This window comes from Eschrichtius robustus, chromosome 10, assembly GCF_028021215.1.
Source record: "Eschrichtius robustus isolate mEscRob2 chromosome 10, mEscRob2.pri, whole genome shotgun sequence".
Taxonomy (NCBI): domain Eukaryota; kingdom Metazoa; phylum Chordata; class Mammalia; order Artiodactyla; family Eschrichtiidae; genus Eschrichtius; species Eschrichtius robustus.
In genome coordinates, this window is record NC_090833.1 from 28,454,168 (window position 1) to 28,480,081 (window position 25,914).

Genomic DNA, 25,914 nt, shown 5'->3' on the forward strand with positions numbered 1-25,914 from the left:
GACCAAGGGGAAATGTGGGTGTTTAGTGTGTAAAGACTAGACATGGCATCATTGGGCAATCATTGACAACCTTCTTTGGGGAAAACAAAGTTATATATAGAGATTTTTATTCTTTGTTTCCACTATCTCAGCTTAGCTACAATCCCTGAGAACAGTAGTCTGCTACAGACTCAGATTCCAATAGATTCTGATCCATATTTCACAAAAGCAGTCGCTTTAGAATCTTATCCCTGGTGATATCTGAAGTGAGTGTTTTTGGTGTACTGTCTGGCAACACAGTGGAAAATATCACACATACTCTTCAGAAATAGTGAGGCAGGAGTATAAATTCTGCTCCATCACAAACCAGTTAATATTGGGAAAGTTATTCACTTTTTCTAAAATGTAGTTCTCTTACTTGAAAAAAAAGAGTAATTAAACACTGCTCTCAGTGTTATTGTAAAGATTGAATAAGTTGTACAAAACACCGGGCATAGTGGCAATTCATAGTAATTCCCTTTGTAGAGGATGTTGCTTGACTTTTTCTGCTGACCCAGAATTTAAGTATTGAAGTGGAGACTCCAAATTGAAGATAAATGACACCAAGTAGCACTTTTTATTTTTTAAGCTACCAATTGTTAGAGTCAGGCATCTCTCCCTTGTCTTCCTACTGGTATCAACCACCACTCTTCTTTGCCTCCTCTCCCCACATATCTATATAAAGTAAACATCAAGAAGGGGGAAGATAGAATCAAAGGAGATTTATACATCATGGGAAGTGCTCAATGAATTGTGGGAGGTGTTTCACTACTGTTCCTATGAAAGAATGGGAAGACTGTTCTTATCCAAGACAAGTAAGGTAGTGCTGCAAAACCTGTTGAGGTTTTGGGTGCCTACAAAGAAGAACTGACATTTGGCTTGATGAATGGAGACTTGCTGAGCTTTTTCTCTCTAGGCTGTAGACTAGCAGAAGAGCTGCTCTAGAAGAGGGCTGGGGGATGGGTGTCTTAGGGCTGAAAATAACCAGAAAGTTTTTAGTTTGCCTGAAATACTTCTTTCGACTCTGAAAATCTGAAATTTGTGACTGGGAAGAGAAATTCATTTCGTTTTATACTCCAGTGAGTTGAAACTCCTTAGGAAACCTATTATAGGCTTTTTGGATGGTTGGTTGGTGTTTTTTTTTCACTTTTTGTAGATTATTTTTCCATGGCTGAGCACAGCATATCATTGGTCCATATCATCAGCCATTGTGACAGCTGATTTCAGCCTTATGGTATTAACCTAAATTTTCTCTTCCCTATTGGTTTTGGAGCCATAGTATGACCCCAGACATCCTACCTGAGAACTGTACTCCCTGCCAATCTACATCCTTGGGTAAATCCATGTTTTTGATCTATGTGATCTGGTCACTAAAATCCTGCTGCCTGTCTTCTGTCTCACCTGGGTTGGAGTGTTGTCACTGCAGCAAACCTGTAACTGGGGGTCCTCTCCTCTGGCTTGTATCACAGTGGGTGCTACTTTTTGTTCTATTTAGACAGGCATGTACCAAACCCTTTAGGTGAGGCTTTTTAACTTCTCCCAACTCCACTGGGATGAGCCCTACATTTCAGTCTGATCCAAGTTTGTTTCTTTTCAAACTTTGACCTGTGCTACCAAGGTTTTAGCACATGTCTGTATGTTCATGGTTCTACTTCTATTGTCCCAGCCAATTCATTAACACCTTAATTTTTTCCCCCCACAAAGCAAAGGGTGCTAGCATCTCATATGTATGTTTATATCAAACTGAATGCTTTATTTACGAAAATTGATTAAAATTATTCTTTCTGTTGCTATGTAAAAAATTGGTGCTATGTTGCTTCAACTTTGACAAGTTCTGCTCATGTTGATGAATGCCCAGAAAATTAACAGTTTCAAAACTAATCTGCCCTCCCAAGAAATTGAGAGGTCTCAAAAAGATTGTTACATGTATTATTTTGTGATAAATAATAGATATTTTAGAAATTCAAAAAACTGTGGAAGACTATAAAGAAGAAAATATTGTTACTACTGTTGCTACCTCCTACAGGTGACCACCATTAACATTTTTATTATTTATCTTATTAATTTGGAGTTTAAAATTAATCATTTTAATGTTGACTTATTTTGGTGCACTGTGGTACATTTGAAGTTGCTATTTTGAAAGTTTTTTTAATGTGTGTACAACTCATTAGGTTTCACAGAATAAATTTACTACATAGAAAATGAATTTACTATAGCAGGTGATATGATTTTTTAATTTCTCTTGTTAAATTATATGCCCCTCCCCCCAGATCATATTACCTGCTGTCAGTGTCACTGTACATGTTTCCTCAAACTTTTGCAGCTCTGGTCTGTGTGTGCATGTGTGTGTATACAAATATAAACTTTTAATTTTGGAAAATTTCGAATAACCATAAAAAGAAAGCTATATAATGAAACCTCATATACCAGTCACTCTGTTTAAAGAATTGCTAGCTCATTGTTTCACCGATATCTATACCTACTCCCTCCCTTTGTCCAGATTTTTAAGCAAGTATTGGATATATATGTGTGTGTAAATAATTTTTATTTTGAAATAAGTTCAGACTTATAGAAAAGTTGCAAGAATCATAGAAAGAATTTTCTATAAGCCTTAACCCAGCATCTTCAGATATTATATCTTACCACATTTGCCTTATCATTCTTTATATATATATGTAAGTGTATAAATATATATATATAGAGAGAGAGCTGTTTGCAGTAAGGTACAGATATTATGTCTCTTTACCCCTAAATATTTCACTCTGTCTTTCTTAAAAGCAGTCAAAGACATTTTTTTAACCATAAACAGAATATAATTATTGACATGGAGAAACAATACTATTTAATTTAGCAGTCAGCAAAAAATGACCCTGGGCCTTGGCTTGCTACCTATATTTGTGTGGTCCATGAGCTAGGAATGATGTCTACATTTTTAAACTGTTGAAAAGATTAAAAGAAAAATAATACTTCATGGCACCTGAAAATTATTGGAATATCGAACTTGAGTGTCCATAAAGTTTTTAAAGACCTTTTATTTGGTGATAATTATAGACTCATAGAAAATTACAAAAATAGTATATAGAGTATCATGTACCCTTCACTCCACTTCCCCCAATTTTGATACCTTATATTATAGAAGTACAATATCAAAACCACAAAATTGACATTGGTTCAATACTATTAACTATACTACAAAACATATTCAGTTTTCACCATTTTCCATGTATTCATATGTGTGTGTGTAGTTCTATGCAATTTTATCCTATGTACAGATTCTTGTAACCACCACCATAATCGAAATATATACCTGTTCCATAACTACCAGGAAACTCCCCTTTTGCTACCCTGTGATGGTTAATTTTATGTGTCAATTTTGCTAGGCTATGGTACCCCATTGTACATCAAACATCAGTCTAGATGTTGCTGTGAAGGTAGTTTTTAGATGTGATTGACATATAAATCAGTAGACTTTGAGTAGAACAGATCACCCTCCGTAATGTGGGTGGACATCATCCAGTCAGTTGACAGCCTTAAGAGAAGACTGAATGGTAAGGAATGGAAGGAATTCTGCCTCCAGACTGTCTTCAGACTTAAGACTGCAACGTTGACTCTTGCCAGAATTTCCAGCCTGCCAGCCTTCCCTGTAGTGATTGTAGAGGTTAGGTGGGTAATAGGGTTAACAGTTCTTCATCCTCTTCAGCCAAATAACATCACACCATGGTCGTTGTTGTCTGGTAGTGAAATGGAAGTAAGGACACAAATCAGAATAACTGTTTTGCTTTTATTATGATACAAATCCCCAGTCTCTACCTTTGGAGAGATTCTGAATTAATAGAACTGTGCATCTAATACCTGAGAAAGAAAAAATTTTCTCATGTATACTAAGGGTACTTGGATTAAGAACACCAGCACAGTTCCTATACATTGAATTCTTTCCTCCGACATGGTTCCTTCATCAATCCATTCACCCTCAACTGACTAATTCCTTGCAAGTTCTGTCTTGTTCAGAATGGGACCTTCTGTTATAATTATCTATAATTGTCTCGCCTTCTCTAAGTCTAAAATTTAAGGGGATTATGTCAATGCTAGCAAGAGTCACCTTCTCCATAGAATAAAGCCATCATCCACATATACCCCAAAGACATCTCTCTGATAAAGAGGAAGTAATGTACATGCATTGGCCTCATAATTCCCCAGCTCCAGTGAGGGTGGAAAAGACAAGGAAAAACTGGTTAATATGCAATATTGGTGTAATTATAATTTATGTAATTTTGCTCACATATGTCAAATATATCCATGAATCTTTTCGCACAATATGTGTGTACATTAATAAATTGTTTCTTTTGCAGTGTAATCTCTACAGGGTAGAAATCTGTTGTTTCTTAGCCATAATTGCTCAATTCAGCATGCTCTAAGAAAAATAAGTAACATGGTGTGTGTTGTGTGTGTGTGTGTGTGTGTGTGTGTGTGTGTTGATGAATTCACTTAGACATTCAGAGTACAATATTAGAGTACTTTGACCTTATAACCATGGATACTTTAAGATCTCCTGAATGCTATTCCTTTACTCCACTTTATATACAGGATTACAATGCACAAATCCTTGTCATGATGTCTTTGAACATACACAGATATTTACTCATCCCCCACATATACATCCTAAATAAACACAATCATTCATGTGGTAGTTTATCAAATCTAACAGATTTCACATTTTAACATTTAGAGTAGGAAAATTTCTAAAATTAATGGTGTCTTGGTTTTATAAACTAATACACCTTGAACTATAGCCACACTTACATAAAAATACGATTTCTTCATAATTTCAGGCATAATTACAAATCATATGAGGATAAATTATTTCAAAATATACTAGGCTTAATATCTTCCACTCTTGGTATATTAGTTATTGTCATGGTGCTGCTAGAGTTGAACACTTAAATGATATAGCAAATTAAATATGAAAAAATCATCTAATTTTAATGTTATATTAATATTCAATGAATGCTAAATACTTCTCCAGAAACATGATTCATTCTACCTAAATTATTTATTAATATCAAAAGTTTTATTTGCAAGGTAAATCAAGATACTGGACTTAATGTTGAACTCCTATAGAAAATGAGTATTTTCCAGGGTTTGGTTTATTCCAACTACTTTGCAATTTTCTGGATAATGTTGGAGATTATCCAGATGAGTGTGCTTGCTCCCATATTTTCTGAAGATAGAAATTAAAACATTACCAAAGAATTTCTAAACAGCAATTTTTTCAAAGCTGCTTTCACCTCTTTGTTTCGTAGACTATAGATGATAGGATTCAATATGGGGGTTAACGTACCATACACCAAAGTCATAAATTTATCTATTTCCTGTGAATCTACAGATGAGGGCTTCAGGTACATGGAGAGAGCTGTCCCATAGAACAAAACCACCACAGTCAGGTGGGCTGCACATGTTGAAAAGGCTTTGCTTTGACCATCCACTGAGCTGATTCTCAGGATGTTGGAGAGGATGAAAGCATAAGAGATACAAATTAAAAGCATCAGCATAGGAACAAGAAGTGCGGTGACCACCAGCATGATTAACTGCGCCATGGAGGTGTCCACACAAACAAGTTTTAAGACAGCCAGAATTTCACAAGCAAAATGATTGATGACACTATTACCACACAGAGACAGCTGCAATACAGACACTGGTTCCACCAGGGCAGTGAAGCAGCCTGCCACCCAGGAACCAGCTGCAATCTGCACACAAATCCTCTTGTTCATGATGATGGGGTATCTCAGGGGGTTGCAGATGGCCACATATCAGTCATACGCCATCATGGACAGGAGCACACACTCAGCGGAGCCCATGGCAAGAGAGAAGTACATCTGAGCGGCACACCCTGAGAATGAGGTAGTGTTTTTCCCTGAAACAAAGTTTATCAGCATTGGAGGGAAAGCAGAAGAGGTGTACCAGACATCTAAACAAGAGAGGTTGCTGAGGAAGAAGTACATGGGTGTGTATAGGCTGGAATCCAGGATGGTGATGGAGATCAGAATTATATTACCCAGCAAGGTGATCAGGTACATCAGCAAGCACAGCACAAATATGATGACCTCAACTTTGGGGTAGTGGGAAAATCCCAGGAAGAAAAAAATTGTTACAGATGTCAAATTTGCCTAGAACATTTTATTATGTCATGGTCATTTGCATATATGCATAGAATGATTAACATTACATATTATATATAAAACATAAGATCCTCTCCCTTTATATTTTCTGGTATTTTTTCTTCACATCAACTTGTAGTCTGTGCTTAAATGCTTCTCTAGCTTGGTGATAGCATTAGTAATATATATTTGAAGGAATTTGTCATCATCAATAAGGAAAATTTCAATCAGGAAGTCAGCAAAGTATCTTCAAGGTGTTATTTTTGCTGCAAGACTTTTTAGGGCAATGTTGGGGAGTGGCAAGGTTTATTTCATAAATATCATGAGAGACTGAGGAAAGAAACAATCTTATGGGGTCTTTCTTTTTCCAAAAGCACATTTGTAACTGATCTAGGGGAAGACATTGGTTTACCTCTGAACCATTGGAATGGTTTTCTTCCCCTAGTTGGGTAACAGTCTTCTTACTTAGGAAACTTTTCTGCTTTCCAAGTTCAGTACCTTCCGCCATTTGTAGGGTTCTCTCCAAAATAATTTGGGAGATTCAGTTAGTAAAAAACAGATTTCTGCAACCACGGATTAATTAACTGAAAAGCTTGAAAATTTAGACAAAACCTAGACTTTCCATCTCAAACCCACAAAAATGCTGATTTACTCATGATGGGACATATAGCCGAGATTTCCTTCATATGGCCAGAATTGTCCTGACATATGTGCTCCAGAAACATCCTCCAAAGGACCAGCCATTCACACCGTAAGGCAATTTAAGTTTTTTGTTGCTTGTGAAAAGTTTCTAATTCATGCAGCAAATTAAATTTAGAAATCTATTTGTACAGTATTAAAAAGTCTGAAACTCCAGGGACAATCTCCCATAGATCCAATTATAGTCAGTAGCTGATCTGTTCTAATTGTTGTGTTATTCAAACAAGAAATTACCTTTTTCCTCTCTCTGCTGACTTTGGGAAGGGGAACTTTGCTCTGCTCCTAATTGTGTTATTAAATCAGTCAATCTGGTTTTTAATTCTCACTGTTTCCCTCTTTGTTTGACTATGGCAATGTCCTTGCTTTTCTTTCCTCATTTAGACAAGATTCACTGCAACCATAATACAAATGGTTGACCAAAAGGGAGAAAAGAGGTTGACTGACATCTGGCCCAGAGTCCCATTTCCAACTCACTTGTTCAATTCCTGTAGACCAAGGCTTATATGGCTGGAAGTAAATCATTTAGGTTGACCTGATTGTGCCTAGGGGGAAGGGTCAGAAGATAACTGTACTTTAGAGATACACTCACAAAGTTAAGATAGAGGCAGTGGGACTTCCTTGGTGGCGCAGTGGTTAAGAATCCGCCTGCCAATGCAGGGGACATGGGTTCGATCCCTAGTCTGGGAAGATCCCACATGCCACGGAGCAACTAAGCCGGTGCGCCACAACTACTGAGCCTGCACTCTAGAGCCTGTGAGCCACAACTACTGAAGCTCATGCACCTAGAGCCCGTGCTCTGCAACTAGAGAAGCCAATGCAATGAGAAGTCTGCGCACCGCAACAAAGAGTAGTGCCCGCTCGCGGCAACTAGAGAAAGCCTGTGCAGCAACAAAGACCCAACGCAATCAAAAATAAAAAATAAATTAATTAATGAATTAAAAAAAAGATGGAGACAGTGACTAAGACTGAGGAAGAAGGTTGCCGACCTGACTCCCTACTATGTATAAAGTACCAAACCATACTTCTGCTTTAGAATTACCTTGAAGCACACTGAAGAGAAACTCAGAACCTCCATGATATTTTCTGTCTGAAAAAGAAATAGCCAAAATTTTAACAAGTTTCCTGATGCTTATGTGTCTGTATTCTTCCCTATCTCCAATAATAGCAATAGCATTTACTCACATACTTAGGCCAGTAATCTAGAAGTAATCCTTGATCCTTTTCCCCCCTCTTATTCCATACCCAGCTCAGAAGGAAGTCTGTCAGATCTTCCTGAAAAGTACATCTTAGATTTCCAACTTCTAGTAACGATGGAGTATCTTGTGGCAGAGTAGCTTAGATAGACTAACTCTCCTGCTACTAACAATTATAAACTCTGAATCAAATATAAAAAACGACTGTTTTATGACACTGGAGAGTGATCAAAAGCAGGCAGAACAGGAGGGAATCCAACCCCTGAAAGATGTGAACCAGACTGGGTGATCAACAGGGCACTCCTGAGTCCATATAGCAGATGATACTCAAGCAGAAAGTAGCAGTCTTGATATGAGGAATCAGATGATCATTTGGGGCTGCCAGAGCAGCTGGAAATTTAGGGATACATCCTGTAAAAGAGGGAGCCATAAAGGAGGAAGCTAAACTCTATGTAAAATCTCTCGTCAAATCCTTGACTGACCACTGAATTGGGCATGTAGAGAGTGAGACTTCTTAGACCCCAAGGGGAAGTGACAATTGGAAGGCTAAAGAGTTGAACAGAGATTTTAATAAAAAGCTCACATCTTGGGAGACTGAGTTTGGCATTCAAGTCCCACCAAAAAGAAGGGCTTGGTAAATACTTCTAGATTTCCATTGAAACACAGGTTGTTTTTCCATGCATTAGACAGGCATATTGGCCCAAATAATGGGTGTGGTCTTAAGTGAGATTTGCAGTTACCTCACACAGAGCATTTAAGTTAAGAAGCATCTTAGTTTATACCCCAGTGCATTGTGTAGCATAGGAAATATTCTTCAGGGAGTCATGTATTATAGAAGAATCTATAACCACAGAAGGGTTTTTTACTATAAGTGATTTTTATCCAGGGACACTCTAGAAAGGGCATTGAGTAGATATGGTCAGTTCACTCCCGCAAACATCATTAGTCTCTGCTCAGAAATCCAGTTGATAAAGGGCCTATACCGGGAAACCTGTCTTTTTTTCTCTTTCTCCTAAGAGATTCCACCTGGTAAAGAAAGTGAATGGATCACAGCCTAGTTGCTTTAACTCCTTCATCCTTGGGCAGATAGAAAATTCCTGTCATAAGGTTTTTACACTTTACATTAAGTGATTTAATATTAATTCAACATAGAATGAAAGAAATTGAGGAACCATACTGTAAACCCAAGAGCAACCACTATAAATCCTAAAAATAAATTTAGCTTAAAAGCTAATAAAGGAGATACAATGAAATAATAATAATTTAAGACTTCATTAATCCAAAAATACAGAAATAAAAGAAAACAAGTAAGAAAAATGGAGGGGACAAATAGAAAGCAAATAGTAAGATAATGGATTTAAACCAAACATATTGATAATTACATTAAATATAAATACTAAAAACTCCAATTGAAAGACAGAGATTGACAGACTGGATATAAAAAAGGAAGATACAACTTTGTTGTTTTAAAAAATACACTTTGGACAAAGATACAGAGAAGTTGAAAGTAGAAGGATGGAGAAAGATATAACAAACAAAGACTAAATAAAAGCTGGAATGGCTACATTAATTGCAGGCAAATTCACTTCAAGAAATAGAATGTTGCCAGAGATAAATGATAAAAAGGTCAAAGCATCAAGAAGACATTAAAATAAAAGCTAAATGTATATGTAGCTAATAGCATAGCTTCAAATCTATGAAGCAAAAATCGACACAACTAAAGGGAAAATAGACAAATCTATAATTATATCGGGAAATTTTTAACACCCACCTTCAATAATTGGTAGAGTAAGTAAACAAGAATTCAGTATGGATTCAGAAAATTGAAAAATACTATCAAACAAATTGATTTGTTGACATTTGTAAAACACTATTCAACAGTTGCAGAATATACAGTTTTTTCAAGTGAGTATGGAACATTCACCAAGATAGAGATATGCTGGTTCATAAAACAAGTCTCAATAAATTTCAAAACACTGAAAACATACAGAAAATGTTCTCTGACCACAACAGAATGAAATTTTAAGCCAACATCAAAATAATAATTAGATAATTCCAAAATGCTTGTAAATTAAGCAGTGCACTTCTAAATAAACAGTGTGTCAAAGAAGAAATCACAAGGGAAACTAATATTTTGAGTTGAATGATCATGGAAATAGAATATGCCAAAATTTGTGGGATGCAGTAAAGCAGTGTTTAGACAGAAAGGAATAGTGTTAAATGATTATAGTAAGATAGAAGAAAAGTTCTTAGTCAGTTATGTAAGATTTCAACTAAGGCTGGAAAAAGAAGACCAAAGTAACTCAAAGTAAGTAGAAGGAAATAATGAAGAGCAGAATCAAATGAATTAGGAAACAACACACACACAAAAAAACAGAGAAATGAAGAAAGCCAGAAGTTGGCTATTTGAAAAGATTAATGAAATTGATAAACCTTTAGCTAACTCATTAAGAAAAAAAGTGAAACAACAAACTAAACATTTCAGGAATGAAAGAGGGAATATTACTGCAAAAGAGACAGCTTTGCTAGTGAATTTTGTCAATTTAAAGAGTAAACAATATTAATCTTACAGAAACATTTATATGAACTCAGAAAAGAGGATAAACTTCCATATATCAGGAGAGAACACCTATGAACCTTTTTTATGAGGCCAACATAATCTGGTACTAGCAAAACCTGACAAGAATATTATGACAAAAGAAAATTATAGACCAATATCACTAGTGGATATAGACTCAATAATTATTAATAAAATCTTAGCAAATAATATCCACCATTATATCAAAAGGGTATTATATCATGAACAAGTGGGTGTCATACAAGAAAGGAAAGATCAGTTTAATATTTGAATATCAACCAATTAATTTCATCACATTAACAGAATAGAGGGAAAAAATTCTTATGACCTTGTCTATAAATGCAAATTTAAAAATTTATGAAAATTCAAACCCTATTTATGATAAAATACTCTCTGTGAACTAGTAGTAGAAGGATACTTTCATAAGGACATCAGCAATATAGTAAACTAGGAGTTTCCAGAGCTTGTCGCCTCACAGAAACATCAGTTTGAACAACTATCCACAAATGAAAATACCTTCACAATAGCTAAGGATTCCAAGTGAGAGATTAAAGATGGGTAAAGACTTCTGGGTTTTCGTTGAAACCCAGCACAAAAATAAGAAAAGACCCATTAAAGAGGGTAAAACAATAGTTTTGCATTACCCATGTCATCCTTCTCCCAAGCCCGAGCAGTGCAGTTCATAGAGAGACTCCTACTTCATGGAGGAAGAAGAGTGTAGTGTGTACCCTACTTCGTCATGAACCCCAGCACCAGGCTCACCCCAGTGAACCCTGGCACCATGCTAGCACCTGTAATCCCAGGCTTGCCCTTCCATATCTAGGCTCCTGGCTGCCACAGTGCCAGTCCAGGACTGAAGGCCCCAGGCTTCAGGTCAGCCCCCGTGGACCCAGGCTCAGTGCCTGCCTTGGTGACCCAGCTTCCAGGCCTGCACCAGGGTTAGGTTGGCACCTGCAGCCCCAGGATCCAGACCAGCCCCTGCTAATAATTTCAATAGATGCAGAAACATGTATTTGACAAAATTCAACACACTTTTCTGATAAAACTTTTGACAAATTATAAGAAATATACCTCAACATAGTGAAGGCCATATATGACAAACCCACAACTAACTTCATATTCACAGATGAAAAGCTGAAAGCTTTTCCTCCAAGATCAGAAACAAGACAAGGGTTCCCACTCTTGCCACTTCTATTCAATATAGTACTGGAAGTCTTAGCCAAAGTAATAAGACAAGAATAAGAAATAAAAGGCATCCAAACTGGAAAGGAAGAAGTAAAATTGTCTTTGTTTGCAGTTGACATTTTCTTATATATAGAAAACCCTAAAGCCTCCAGCAAAAAAGCAGAATTAATAAACAAATTCACTAAAGTTGCCAGATACAAAAATCGACATACAAAAATCAGTTGCATTTCTATACACTAACAATGATCATGAAAAGATATCAAGAAAGCCATCCAATGTATAATAGCATCAAAAATAATACTCATGAATAAATTTAATCAAGAAGATGAAAGATATGTACACTAAAAATTACAAGACATTGATGAAAGAAATTGAAAAAGAAAAATAAATGGAAAGATATTCTGTGCTCACAGATTAGAAGAATTAATATTGTTAAAATGTCATACCACTCAAAGCAATCTACAGATTCAATGCAATCTCTATTAAAATTGCAATGGAATTTTCCACAGAAATAGGAAAAGCAATCCTAAAACTTATGCAGAACCACAAAAGACCCCAAATAGCCAAAACAATCTTGAGAAAGAACAAATCTGGAAGCATCACACTTCCTGAATTCAAAATATACTACAAATCTGTAGCAATTAAAACAGTATAGCTGGCATAAATAGACATATAGACCAATGGAACAGAACAGAGAGACCAGAAATAAATCCATACATTTACAATCAATTGATCTTTGACAAAAATGCCAAGATCATACAATAAGGAAACGATGGTCTCTTCAGTAATTGGTGTTTGTAAAACTGGATATCCACATGCAGAAGAATGAAATCGGACCCTTATACCATCTACTAATATCACCTCAAAATGGATTAAAGACTTAAATTAAGACTTGAAACTGTAGAACTACTAGTAGAAAACAGGGGAAAAGCTTTCTGACGTTGGTCTTAGCAATGATTTTTGGTTATAACTCCAAAAGGACAGGCAACAAAAGCAAAAATGGACAATTGGGATTGCATCAAACTAAAAAGTTTCTGCACAGCAAATAAACGAATAGAGTGAAGAGTAAACCTATGGAATGGGAGAAAATATTTGTAAACCATACATATGATAAGGGGTTAACATACAAAATCTAATAGGAACTCAAATAGCTCAATGGCAAGAAATCAAATTCCCTGTTTACAAAAATGGGCAAAGGACCTGAATAGATATTTTTCCAAAGAAGACATACAAATAGCCAACAGGTACCTGAAAAAAATGCTCAACATCACTAATCATCAGGGAAATGTATATCAAAACTATATTGAGATATCACCTAACATCTGTTAGAATGGCCATTATCAAAAAGATGAAGGATAAGTACTGGTGAGGATGTGGAGAAAAGGAAACCCTTGTGCACTGTTGGTGGGAATATAAATTAGTACTGCTATTACGGAAAACAGTATGGAGGTTCCTCAAAAATTTAAAAATAGTACTACCATATGATTCTGGGTATATATTCAAAGGAAATGAAATCAGTATCTCAAAGAGAGATCTCCATTCCCATGTTCACTGTAGCATTATTCACAATAGCCAAGATAATGGAATCAACCTAAGTGTCTATTGATAGATGAATGGATAAAGAAAAGTGGTATATTCATAAAATAAAGTATTATTCAGCTTTAAAAGAGAAGAAAATCCTGTCACATGCTACAATAAGGATGAATCTCAAGGATATTATACTAAGTGAAATAAGCCAGGCACAGAAAGACAAATATTAGGTGATCTCACTTATATGTGGATTCTAAAACAGTTGAATTCATAGGATAATAGAATAGAATGATGCCAGGCGCTCAAGATTAGAGAAAAATGCAGAGATGTTGGTCAAATGGTACAAAGTTTCAGTTATGCAGGAAGAATAAGTTCTGGAGGTCTAATTACAGCATGGTGAATATAGTTAATAAATACTATATTTTATACTTGAAATTTGCTAAGAGAGTAGATCTTAAATGTTTACTCCACATACACACAAAAATATATGAGGGATGGATATGTTAATTAACTTGATTGTGATCATCATTTCACAATGTATACACATTTCAAAACATCACATTGTACCTTATAAAGATATATACCTTTTATTTGTCAATTTTACCTATATAAAGCTGGAAACAAATAAAAATAGTACCTAACAACAACAACAACAACAACAACAAAGGATACTTCCAAAGCATAATAAAGGACATCTATGGAAAACTTCAGCTAATATCAAACATAATGAAAGAAGAGCTGAAATTTTTAATTTAGAAAATCATGATATTTGAAATTTTCTTGTAATAGATATTGATGTTTTGGGATCCTATCTAAGAAATGTTTGTCATCCCCAGGGTAAAAATGATAGTCTGTGTGCCCCACAAGAGGTTTTATAGATTGAATATTTATGTTTAGGTCTATTATCTACCTCAAATAGATTGTTGTACATGGTGTTCCAGCATTATTTATTGAAAAAACTATCCTTTCCCCATTGAATTACCTTGGCATCTTTGTTGAAAATCAATTGATCATATATGTGTGTTTCTTTCTGTACATCTTTATTCTGTTCATTGATTTATTTGTCTTTCTTTATGTCACTACTGCAATGACTTGATTATTATAGATTTATATTGAGTTTAATTATGAGGTAGTGTAAATCCTCCAACTTGATTCATCTTTTTCAAGATTGTTTTGGCTCTTCCAGGTCCTTTACATTTCCATATCAGCTTAGAATCTTCTTGTCAGTTTCTCCAAAATTTCTGTCTGGATTTTGAATGGGATAACATTAATCTGTAAACTGACTTGGGAAGAAATGATATCTAAATAACATTGAGTCTTCTAATCCATGAAAAGGTATCTCTGTAATAGGTCTTCCTCAATTTCTCTCTACAATGCTTTGTAGCTTTCACTATAAAAGTCTTATACATCTTCTGTTAATTTTCTCTCAGTTGTTTTATATTTTTAACATATTACAAATGATGTTTTAAAATATATTTTCCAATTGTTTCTTGTTGGTAAATAGAAATGCAATTGGTTTGTGTGACCTGACACAACCTGATAGCTTGGTAGGTTCTCTTATTAATTTTATTAGTTATTTTATGGATTCCTTGGGATTTTTTTGTAGTTATTTATATACACAATCTTTGTGAAAAAGACAGTTTCCTTCTTTCCAATTGTAATGCCTTTTATTTCTCTTGCCTTATTGCACTGCCTGGGACACCCAATATAACGTTATACAGTAGTGGTGATAGTGGATATTCTTGCCTTGTTCTTTTCTTAAAAAATTTTTAAAGAATTTATTTTATTTAAGTATAGTTGATTTACAATGTTGTGTTAATTTCTGCTGTACAGGAAAGTGATTCAGTTATATATATATTCTTTTTCATATTCTTTTCCATTATGGTTTATCACAGGATATTGAATATAGTTCCCTGTGCTATACAGTAGGACCTTGTTGTTTATCCATTCTACATATAATAGTTTGCATCTGCTAATCCCAAACTCCCAGTCCACCCCTCCCCCACCTCCCTCCTCCTTGGCAACCACAAGTCTGTTCTCTATGTCTGTGAGTCTGTTTTTGTGTCATAGATAAGTTCATTTGTGTCATATTTTAGATTCCACATATAAGTGATATCATAAGGTATTTGTCTTTCTCTTTCTGACTTCACTTAGTATGATAATCTCTAGGTCTGTCCATGTTGTTGCAAATGGCATTATTTCATTCTTTTTTATGGCTCAGTAGTATTCCATTATATATATGTACTACATCTTCTTTATCCATTCATCTGTCAGTGGACATTTAGGTTGTTTCCATGTCTTGGCTATTGTGAATAGTGCTGCTATGAACATAGAGGTGCATGTATCTTTTTGAACTAGAGTTTTGTCTTCTGCATAGATGTCCATGAGTGGGATTGCTGGATCATTTAGCAACTCTATTTTTAGTTTTTTAGTTTAGAAAACAGTTTTTATACTGTTTTCCATAGTGGCTGCACCAGTTTACATTCTTACCAACAGTGTAGGAGGGTTCTCTTTTCTCCACACCCTCTCCACCATTTGTTATTTGTAGATTTTTTAATAATGGCCATTCTGACTGTGTGAGGTGGTACCCCATTGTAGTCTTGCTTCACCTTTCTCTAATAATTAGCAGTGTTGAGCATCTTTCATGTGCCTACTGGCCATCTGTATGTCTTCTTTGGAGAAATGTTTATTTAGGTCTTCTACCCATTTTTCAATTGGGTTGTTTGGTTTTTTTGTTGTTGAGTTGTATGAGCTGTTTGTATATTTTGGTAATTGAGCCCTTGTTGGTTGTATCATTTGAGAATATTTTCTCCCAGTCCATAGGTTGCCTTTTCATTTTGTTTATGGTTTCCTTTGCTATACAAAAGCTTGTAAGTTTGATTAGATCCCATTTGCTTATTTTTGCTTTCATTTCTATTGCCTTGGGAGACTGATCTAAGAAAACATTGGTACAATTTATGTCAGAGAATGTTTTGCCTATATTCTCTTCTAGGAGTTTTGTGGTGTTGTATCTTATGTTTAAGTCTTTAAGCCATTTTGAGTTTATTTTTGCATATGGTGTGAGAGTGTGATCTAACTTCATTGATTTACATGCGGCTGTCAAGCTTTCCCAACACCATTTGCTGAAGAGACTGTATTTTTTCCATTGTATGTTCTTGCCTCCTTTGTCAAAGATTAATTGGCCATAGGTGTGTGAGTTTATTCTTGGGCTCTCTATTCTGTTCCATTGATCTATATGTCTGTTTTTGTGCCAGTACCACACTGTTTTGACTACTGTAGCTTTGCAGTATTGCCTGAAGTCTGGGAGGGTTATGCCTCCTGCTTTGTTCTTTTTCCTCAGGATTGCTTTGGCAATTCTGGGTCTTTTATGGTTCCATATAAATTTTAGGATTATTTGTTCTAGTTCTGTGGAAAAAGTCATGGGTAATTTGATAGGGATCGCATTAAATCTGTAGACTGCTTTGGTAGTATGGCCATTTTAACAATATTAACTCTTCCAGTCCAAGAGCATGAGCTATCTTTCCATTTCTTTGAATCATCTTCATCCCTTTATTAATGTTTTATAGTTCTCAGAATATATGTCTTCAAACTCCTTGGTCAGGTTTATTCCTAAGTGTTTTTTTTCATGCGATTTTAAAAGGGATTTTTTTTTTTACATTCCCTTTCTGATATTTTATTTTAAGTGTAAAGAAATGTCTTGCCTTGTTCTTGATCTTAAAGTCTTTTAAGTGGCTTTATCTTGTTATTTCTCCTTGCCCATGTCCCTACATTCTGCCTCTTTTTTTCTAGTCTATAAATGGAAGGGACTGAAATATATCATCTTTTTAAAATTTTTAACTGTGGCAAAATTGGTTAAATTTACCATCTTAACCAATTTTAAGTGTACAGTTCAGTTGTGTTAAGCATATTCACGTTATAGTGCATCAGATCTCTAAAACTTCTTCATCTTGCAAAACTGAAACTCTGTACCCACTATACAATAATCCCTGTTGCCCCCATCCTTGGCAACCAACTTTCTATTTTCAGTTTTTATGAGTCTGACTACTTCATCTGAGTGGAAATCATACAGCATTTGTTCTCTTGTGACCAGCTTATTTAGCATAATGTCCTTGATGTTCATTCATGTTGTAGCATGTGACAGGAATTCCTTCTCTTTTAATGCTGCAGAATATTCCATTATATGTATACATGACATTTCCTTTATCCTTTCAATTGTTAATGGACATTTGGGTTGCTTCCTTCTCTTGTCTATTCTGGATAATGCTGCATTAAACATGAGTGTACAGGTATCTCTCTGAGATATCACTTTGAGTTCTTTTAGATACATACCCAGAAGTTGGATTGCTGGATCATATGGCAGTTCTATTTTTAATTTTTTAAGGAGGCTGCATAATGTTTTCCATAATGACTGCACCATTTTATATTCTCACCAGCTGTGCCCAAGGGTTTCAACTTTGTATTCTTGCCAACACTTGGGCATAGGAGCTACTGGATTGAGGAGCTTTTCTTACTTAGATAACCTAAGTATTGCAAAATCAACATTTTTAATATTCCCATTCCCTCTTCCCCCACATAAAACAAGCAAGCAAGCAAACAAACACCATGTTTCTCCTGCTCTATTCTGATCTTGGGTAAATCGTTTAATTAACACTCACCAATTTTCAGTTACTTTATTAGGTGCTGATGATGAGAAGATGATACAGGTATAAACACTTCCCTTACCATCTTCTCAGTCTAGAAATATAGTGTAAAGGTGGAATCATTTGTGAGGCATGGGAGTGAGTGAGTAACCTTTGTTGTGGTCTGGGAATGGCTTACAAAGGACTTCTTGGAAGAGTTGATACCAGAGTTGAATTTGGAAGGTTATTAAGGGTATCCAAATGAGTATGTGAAAGAAAAGATTTCCAAGACAAATAGAATAACATGTATTTAAATTTAGAGTTGTAAAATGTCATTTTGCATTCAGGAAAAAATAAGTAGATTGGTGTGATATGATCATTATATATGAAGAGGGAGTAGCAGGTGGTAAAGCTGGAATTGTAACACAAGTTTGTCTATGCTAATTTAGTAGCTTTATAGCTCACATTTTAGGTACTAAAGAAGGATTTTTTTTTAACCAGGAGAAAAGCAATATGAATATTGCTTAAATTTTTAAAAATATCACTTTGGTGAGAGTGGGGAGAAGGTATTACAAATAAAACTGAAATTAAAGCTCTGACAATGGAAATGGATGGGTAGAGTTGGAGTACTGAGATATTAGAATAGATTGAGATGTGTATAACTTGGGTTATATCGCCATCTGGTGTTCACCGTGCAGTATAACTTGATTCAGGGAGTTAGAACGTTAGAGTTGAACATAATTTGAGAACATTGGGAAAAGAGGAAAATGAGCTCTCAGCAGAGATCAGAATTTGGCTTTTCAGGTGCTTAATTAATGTCTTATTTTGACACATTGTAGAAGCTCCTGGGAGCAACATGAAAGATGTGTCACTTTCAGTCACTTTAGGAGGGTCTATGTGCATAGATAAATGATGAGGGAAGTCGCCTAATGAACATGTGGGCCTGAGAGAATTTCTTTGATACTTTACTGATCTCCCTAAAGAAGACAATCTTTCATTCTGACTGAACGTAAGTCTGGCTGAGTAATCATTAACTTCCCCAAAGAAGAGTCAAGATTATGGGAAAGACAATCTCATCTTCTAAGAAGTAGGATTTTTACTCAAGTTGAAGACTCCATGGGGTTAAATTTTCTAGAGGGGAAAGACCATTAAACCAAGATTAGGGTTATTGCATAGGAGGATGTATTAGTTTGGTAGGCTTCCTTAACAAAATACCATAGACTGTGTGCCTTGAACAACAGAAATTTGTTTTCTCCCAGTGCTGGAACCTGGAAATCTAAGATCAAGGGGTTGGCAGGGTTGGTTTCTCCTCTGAGGAGACCTCCTCTGAGGCCTCTCTCTTTGGCTTGTGGATGGCTGCCTTCTTCGTGTGTGTTTACATGGTTGCCTCTCTGAATGCACCTGTCTGGTGTCTCTCTGTGTGTCCAAATTTCCTCTTGTTACAAGGACACCAGTAGTATTAGATTAGGTCCCACTCTAAGGAACTCATTTTAACTTGATTATCTCTTTAAAAACCCTATCTCCAAATATGGTCCCCTGCTGAAGTACTGGAGGTTAGGACTTCATCTTATGAATTGTGGGAGACACAATTCAGCCCAGAAGAGAGAGTATGGCTGGCTATTTCATACTTCCTCAGGAACATACTCAGGGCCTCTTATTAAAACTAGTACCTGGCTCTGGGAAACACTGGGGAGTCCTGTGAAGTAATCTGCCTGCCAAAATCCATACTGATTGTCTCTCCAAGTAGTGGTGAGTTTTCTTTCGTGGTGGCAGGGATAAGCTTTCTGGAACCTTTCTTGAACTCGGATACCAGCAAAATAGATGCTTTAGGCAGGGGTGTGATGGTAATTGTTAACAGCTGGGTGCACAGAACTGTGTTTGTACTGCATTTCCTAAACAGAGAGTAAAGAATACATTGTCTCATTCCCAGTGGACAGGGACCTCAAGGCCTGAAGATTTAATGTAGTGTCATTTTTGCTTCCTAGTATAATTTTTGGTTTCTTTGGGTTCTCTAAGGCTGGCATAGAAGTTAGAATTTTAAAAACTCATCTTTAAGAAAAATTTCTGAGGAGCAAAGTCAAAGAAGTGTGGTCAAAAGAATCATCAAAACAAAAGGTGGTTTCAGCCTGAACTAGGAACCTGGGGGCAAAGCCAAGGGCTTAGAAAGTCCAAGGAGATGAAAGCAAGCAAGAATGGATCCAAATGGACAGAGGGAGGGCTGAAGTGGACAGAGTAACTTCAAATGGGTGAGATTTTGAATATTTCTGGTAGTGTGGCAAGGGCAGAATAAATTTATTTAAACGCATTTAAGTATGACTCCCTTATATCACATGATTGTCTATTTTGTGGATAAAGTGTCTTATACCACTGTTGATTACCATTACAGTGCCTGGAAAATAGTAGTGGCTGAATAGAGATTTGATAATTGAATAAATAGCTCATCACAGAGCTCATGCTCCTGTAAACCAGCACAAGATAACAAGCAACAAAAGGCTACACTGGGCTACCTTGTGTCGAAATAGGAAGCAGCTCTACATGTGAGCTCTACACTCTTGCATTTTTCCAAGTATAGTTTTAACTATTCCTTGGAAGGATTGAGTTTAAATTTAAGCTCTATACTGTTATAACCCTCTTACTACACTAGATGGCGACAGAGACTAGTTTGTCTTTCTTTGCGGTCGCCCTTCTGAAAAGCTTTCTCAGGAAGAAAACAAATTCACTGGTTTGTTTTCTACCTATTGTTATTGACATTTACAAATAGTGAAAAAAAGTTGTTTTACTTATATTTTTATTCAGAAGATTTTAAAACAAAAATGAACTCTCGAGACTTGTAGTGTCTTATATCAAAGATTAAATAATAAGTAATAGTTCTGTGCTCAGCACTGAGCTGGAATCTCTGGGGAATAGCAATAAGGAGAAGGCTTCATCCCTGCCCTTGAGCTTATTAATATCTCTTACATTAACATAATGTAATGTATCAGTCAGCGGCTCCCTGGCCTCGCCATTGCTCAGGGTAAACAAAAGGAAAGCTCTATGGGGAGCTTTCTGTTGAACATCTCCACCACTAAACCATGACTTTATTCAGTATTTGACATTTAAAATAAATTTTTACCTAGGCTTGGTATAGAAAGGATCCTTTCAAACCCACAGGCAACCAGAAGATCTAATAATCCTAGTGACCCAACTGCTTAATTATCTTAGTAGTAGACATTGTGACATTATTTTAGAAGAATGCATAACCATTTTGACTTTATCCAGAAATGTTTGGGCAGAGTTATTCAAGTAGGTGCAGTGTATTCTTTCTTATTTCATTACAGTTATTACACTTCTGAAACAAATATATCAGAGGAGGCCTAAACACCTACTTTATTAAAATTCTTCCTATCCGATATACTACAACTACATCTTAGCTGAATGCAATTTGTGGTAAGTTCTTAGAAGAAAATCCTATTCTATATTTAACTGTAGACTTATCTAACATAGAAGTCGCATTTAACTCTGAATTCTGTTTATTCTCTTTTTGGTAAAATAATCTATTGCCCCCTTCATAATAATTCCAGTTTCAACTATTCTCTATCACTTTCAACATTCCATTTCCTCCAAACATCATGCGAAGTTATTTTTCCTTTTCTTGCACATACTTATTAGTTTCTCCCTTTCTTTTTCTGGTCAAATGCCATCAGGTTTTAATTAATTCCTTCTATAATATTTGCATGCTATGATTTTCTTTAATTTATTTTGTCTACACTCTTGCCTTATTTAATTCAAGGGAACATTTGGGGAATGGATATAGTTTGCATAAAGGATGCTTCACAAATAAATTATTCTGCTTCCAACTGCCAGAATGGGTAAGCAAAAGCTTGCAAAGCCATTTCTATAAAGTCTATCTGCAAACAATGAGAACACTCCTGATTAATGTAGGCTAAAGCTACACCGGAAGTCATTAGTACACTTCAGTTGCACTTGCCCACTTCAAGTTTTAAAAAGTGATGCTGAGTTTAAATGTTTGAAATTACTTTTTCAGCAGCAATTTTAAAAAGAATGCATAAATCTGGCCTTGTTTGCCTGATAGCTCTCTGTCCAGATGGAACTGTGCATGTGAATTTCTAGAGCATTACAAGCTTGGAGGTCCAGTGATTGTACTATGATGTTTCACAAATCAAATTTCTCTCCTTTGTGAATTGTTGCCAATATGATAGCATTTAGTTTATTGAAAATAACTTCAATTGTTGCCAATATGATAGCATTTAGTTTATTGAAAATAACTTCAATAACTTCAATTAAAATTAACTGGGTGAATTAATATAAAGCATATTTTTGGAAGATGTTAGGAGACAGAGACAAGCCTAAGGAGAAGGAGAGCAGGGTTGGAGGAAGAGGTACTGGTATGAAGTGACACAGAGAGGGGAAAGTGTCTGATTAGAGGTCTCCAAGAGGGAGAGAGAGAGAGGATACAGAGGGGGTGCGAGGCTGTAATGATTTTTGTTCATTTTTTTTACTCTCTATTACCTCTATTTTTTTCATAAAACTTTACAATTTGATGTTTTATAAACACTTATGTAATTGCTTATTATCTCTCTCCTGCAGTAGAGTGTAAGTTCTAGGGGTGCAGAAACTGTGTTAGTTTTATTTTCAAATATATACCAAGCACCTATCACGGTGCTGGTAAATCATAGATTCTGAATAAATATTTGCTCCATAAAATAAGAAAGGCTGAGAAGTTAATACATTTCCAAGTTCTGGAAGTATATGAGCCATGAAGATCTGAGCAACCCAGGCAGGAGAGGAATTGTGAAGCTAACTTAAAGTTAAGTATTTACAGGGAAAAATGAAACAGCAGGAAGATTAGAGATGGAGCAGGGGAAAATTCTGGTGTTTTCCTATGGAATTAATATGATAACATTTAAAATGCCTTAAAAGATAAACTACTTTGTTTGCAGTAGACTAAAGTAGATAAAGATGTAATTAATATTAGAACATGTATATATGAGTTTTATTTTTTGGTGAAAGAGTGAAGAAGTAGAGGAAGTAAGAGAGGCTAATTTTAATGGTGTTACACCAGGCATAGTTATTGTGGCCATGTTTCTGAACAAATGGGGGATTCTTCTTTTGCTTGTAATTAATTTAGGAATTCTCTTTTCTACCAAAAGAAATTTAGAACAGTGTCTGCATTCAAGGTAGAAAGGCAGTATGGTGCTGAGTGACCTCCATCAAGGCTGCTCCCTGTCAGGCAAAGGATTGGGGTGAATCCCACATCAGTTTATATCAAGGGATAAGAAATGGGCTTTACTGGATAAAAAGAAATAACACAAGGCAAGATCAGTGACACAGATACCCATGTCTGCCTGTCTCTTACCACTGCACAGAATGGTATACCAGAACCAAGGCTTCCACTGATGAAGTTGAGGGTCTCACTCTTAAAGGGCAAACATGAGAAAGTGGCTTTGTCAAGAAAGGAATAAACTGGCCAGTTGGATTTTGGGCACTAGCTATTTATAGGAGTCATCTGGGATGCTCTTGCCCCAGTATCTGAAGATCTTAGGACCTATGCAATATTGCAGTTCTCTGGGGGAAGGAAGCCTGACACCTGGGATGCTGAGCCTGCATAAGCTCCTTTCATTGGGAGCCTTCACCAGTTTCTCAGCCTGCTTATTGTCTGGGAAACCCAGGCAGAGAAGCACAAGTCATCAGTAGTACTTGCTTTGTGCCCTTTGACAAATTAACTTCTCAAGGTCTCAGCTTTTCTATCTTAATATGAGAATTATGTGTATCTCATGGAATTCCTTGGAAATTTGGATTTTATTCTAAATGAACTAGATGTATTTGTTTCTCAAAAATGTACTATAGAATCATTTATTAGTGACCACTAAAAACTACAAAATTTCATTTTCCTGACCTTCATGACTTTTTGGAAAGTACAAACAAATGATAACTCCATTCCAGATATGAGTTAATACTGGGATTTAAGTGCAGAGTGCTAGAAAACTAGAATTCTGTTTAAACTTAAATATTATTTAACATTTTTTAAACATAGTTACATGGACCTCAGTATTAGATAACAAAATGCCCAATGATCAAGACTTTGAGACCTTTTTATTTACACATTTATTGCAAAGTAATTCTGGCAAGAAAAAGAAAAGGGTGGCATGATTGTTTAGATGATGCCAAAAGGACAATTCCTGAGTTTTCTGGCACATACTAAGAGCATATTTCTCTGTTTTTTAATAAAACTGGCATGGAGAATCACAGTGTCTATGTTCTTATTGCCCAGAAATAACTCAAGCAAGACAGTCCATATAGTTGGAGAGGCTAAGGACGTTCTAGACCAGTCTGTGAAGAGGGAACTCTTAGTGTGGTGTGCCATGGAACTAACAGGATGCTTTCTTTGTACCAAGCACCATGATTTACCATTTACACATATCATTGCATTGCATTGCATTTTCACAACAGTCCCTGTTGTTCTCCTTTAGTGGTTCATCTGAGAAAAAAAATAGATTACTGAAGAATACTGGGTAGCAATCTGAGAAGAAAAGATGCCTACCTTTTTTTAATTGAAAGAATGGATTACTTTAAAAACTTTCTATAGACTTAAGGTCTTAAGAAATTTCAGAGCTAGGCAGCAAAAATATTTTTAAAAATAACAAAATTAGCTAAAAGATAATAGACTAAACTCTAAATAGAAGGGTAGTTTAAGTAAGAAAAACACCAAGGACAATGGCTACACTCACGTTGTAGTAGAAGACAGGGTCATGGTCTGCAGTGAGGGGACTGGGTCAGGCTGTTCCAGAACAAGGCCTGGACTCATCACTGTGCATGGAGGTCAGGACCTTAGAAGCTGGAGTGACACAGATCAGGATTCAATCCAGGTGTCCCTATTCTCCAACTATGTGACTTTAGGCAAGTCATTTAAGTTGTCTGAGTATTTGTTTTCTATTTATAAAATGAGAATAATAAAATGCCTCCATCATACAGTCCAGATTAACTTAGTTTGTACAAATTACACCTAGCACAGTGCTAGGTACATGAACATTCAGTAAGTGGGCTTATTGTTTTTAAAATTTGTATTGCCTGGGCAACTTTTAAAGGGTTTCTGGCATATAGGATTGGAGTGAATCTGAGGTCCCTAAGATTCCTGTGTCCCCAGTTGAGAAACCGGTGTCTTGGGGCTCTGTGCCTGGCATCAGGGGTTCATACCTTAAGGGAGTGACATCGATCTTCTTTTCATTTATAACACAGAGACTCATCAGAAAGGAGACATTCTTCTTAATTCTGTTCATACCAAGTGCCATATTTCCCTTCTCTTATAAAATAGCACATAGACTTCAATCCAAAGTCCTTGTTAATGAAAATGTGATATGAACTATTGACTTTAAGAAATCATATATACTATTTTAAAGAATTGGTACTGATACTTTCATTTGTATATTAACAAACACACTGCACACATTTATAGCAAAACACAGATCTCATCTGAATGTCCTTTGACAATAAGAATAGTTAACTCTTCATTTCTTACCATCTTTTCTCCTGTAGTAAAGAAAAGGCATTAATATTTCTGAGTGAAACATGAAAGCTGCTTTTGTGCAAAATAGATTTATAAGTACTCTGAAGTACTATAATAAGAGTGATAGTAAAATTCCAATCATTCACTGCTACAAAAGTTAAAATACAAAAAACTTATTGGAGTTTCTTTTAATCATCTTTTAAATCTACAAAGATAGTCAAAGTAGAACACTATTGGTTTTTATTTCTGAAAGTACTTTCCCATAGGGCATTATACTGCTGTATCAGACCAAGAACTCCTTTCCATCACTTTGTGTGAGTTTTCTAAATTAATGAAGATCTTGTTTGGGGGGAAATCATGCCATTTAAGATATTGTATGTTAGAAAGAGCTCCAAAATTCATAGGTTCCCTTCCATTTAGGTACTTGAAATGC

The 25,914-nt window shown here is 35.8% G+C and overlaps 1 protein-coding gene across 1 annotated transcript; it reads right to left on the reverse strand.

Moving 5' to 3' along the window:
- Positions 1–5,249: 5,249 nt before the first annotated feature.
- Positions 5,250–6,191, reverse strand: OR13F1 (olfactory receptor family 13 subfamily F member 1). Its single transcript, XM_068553972.1, is given in 1 exon segment — positions 5,250–6,191. A coding segment is annotated over 1 exon segment (942 nt).
- Between the last annotated feature and the right edge of the window lie 19,723 nt (positions 6,192–25,914).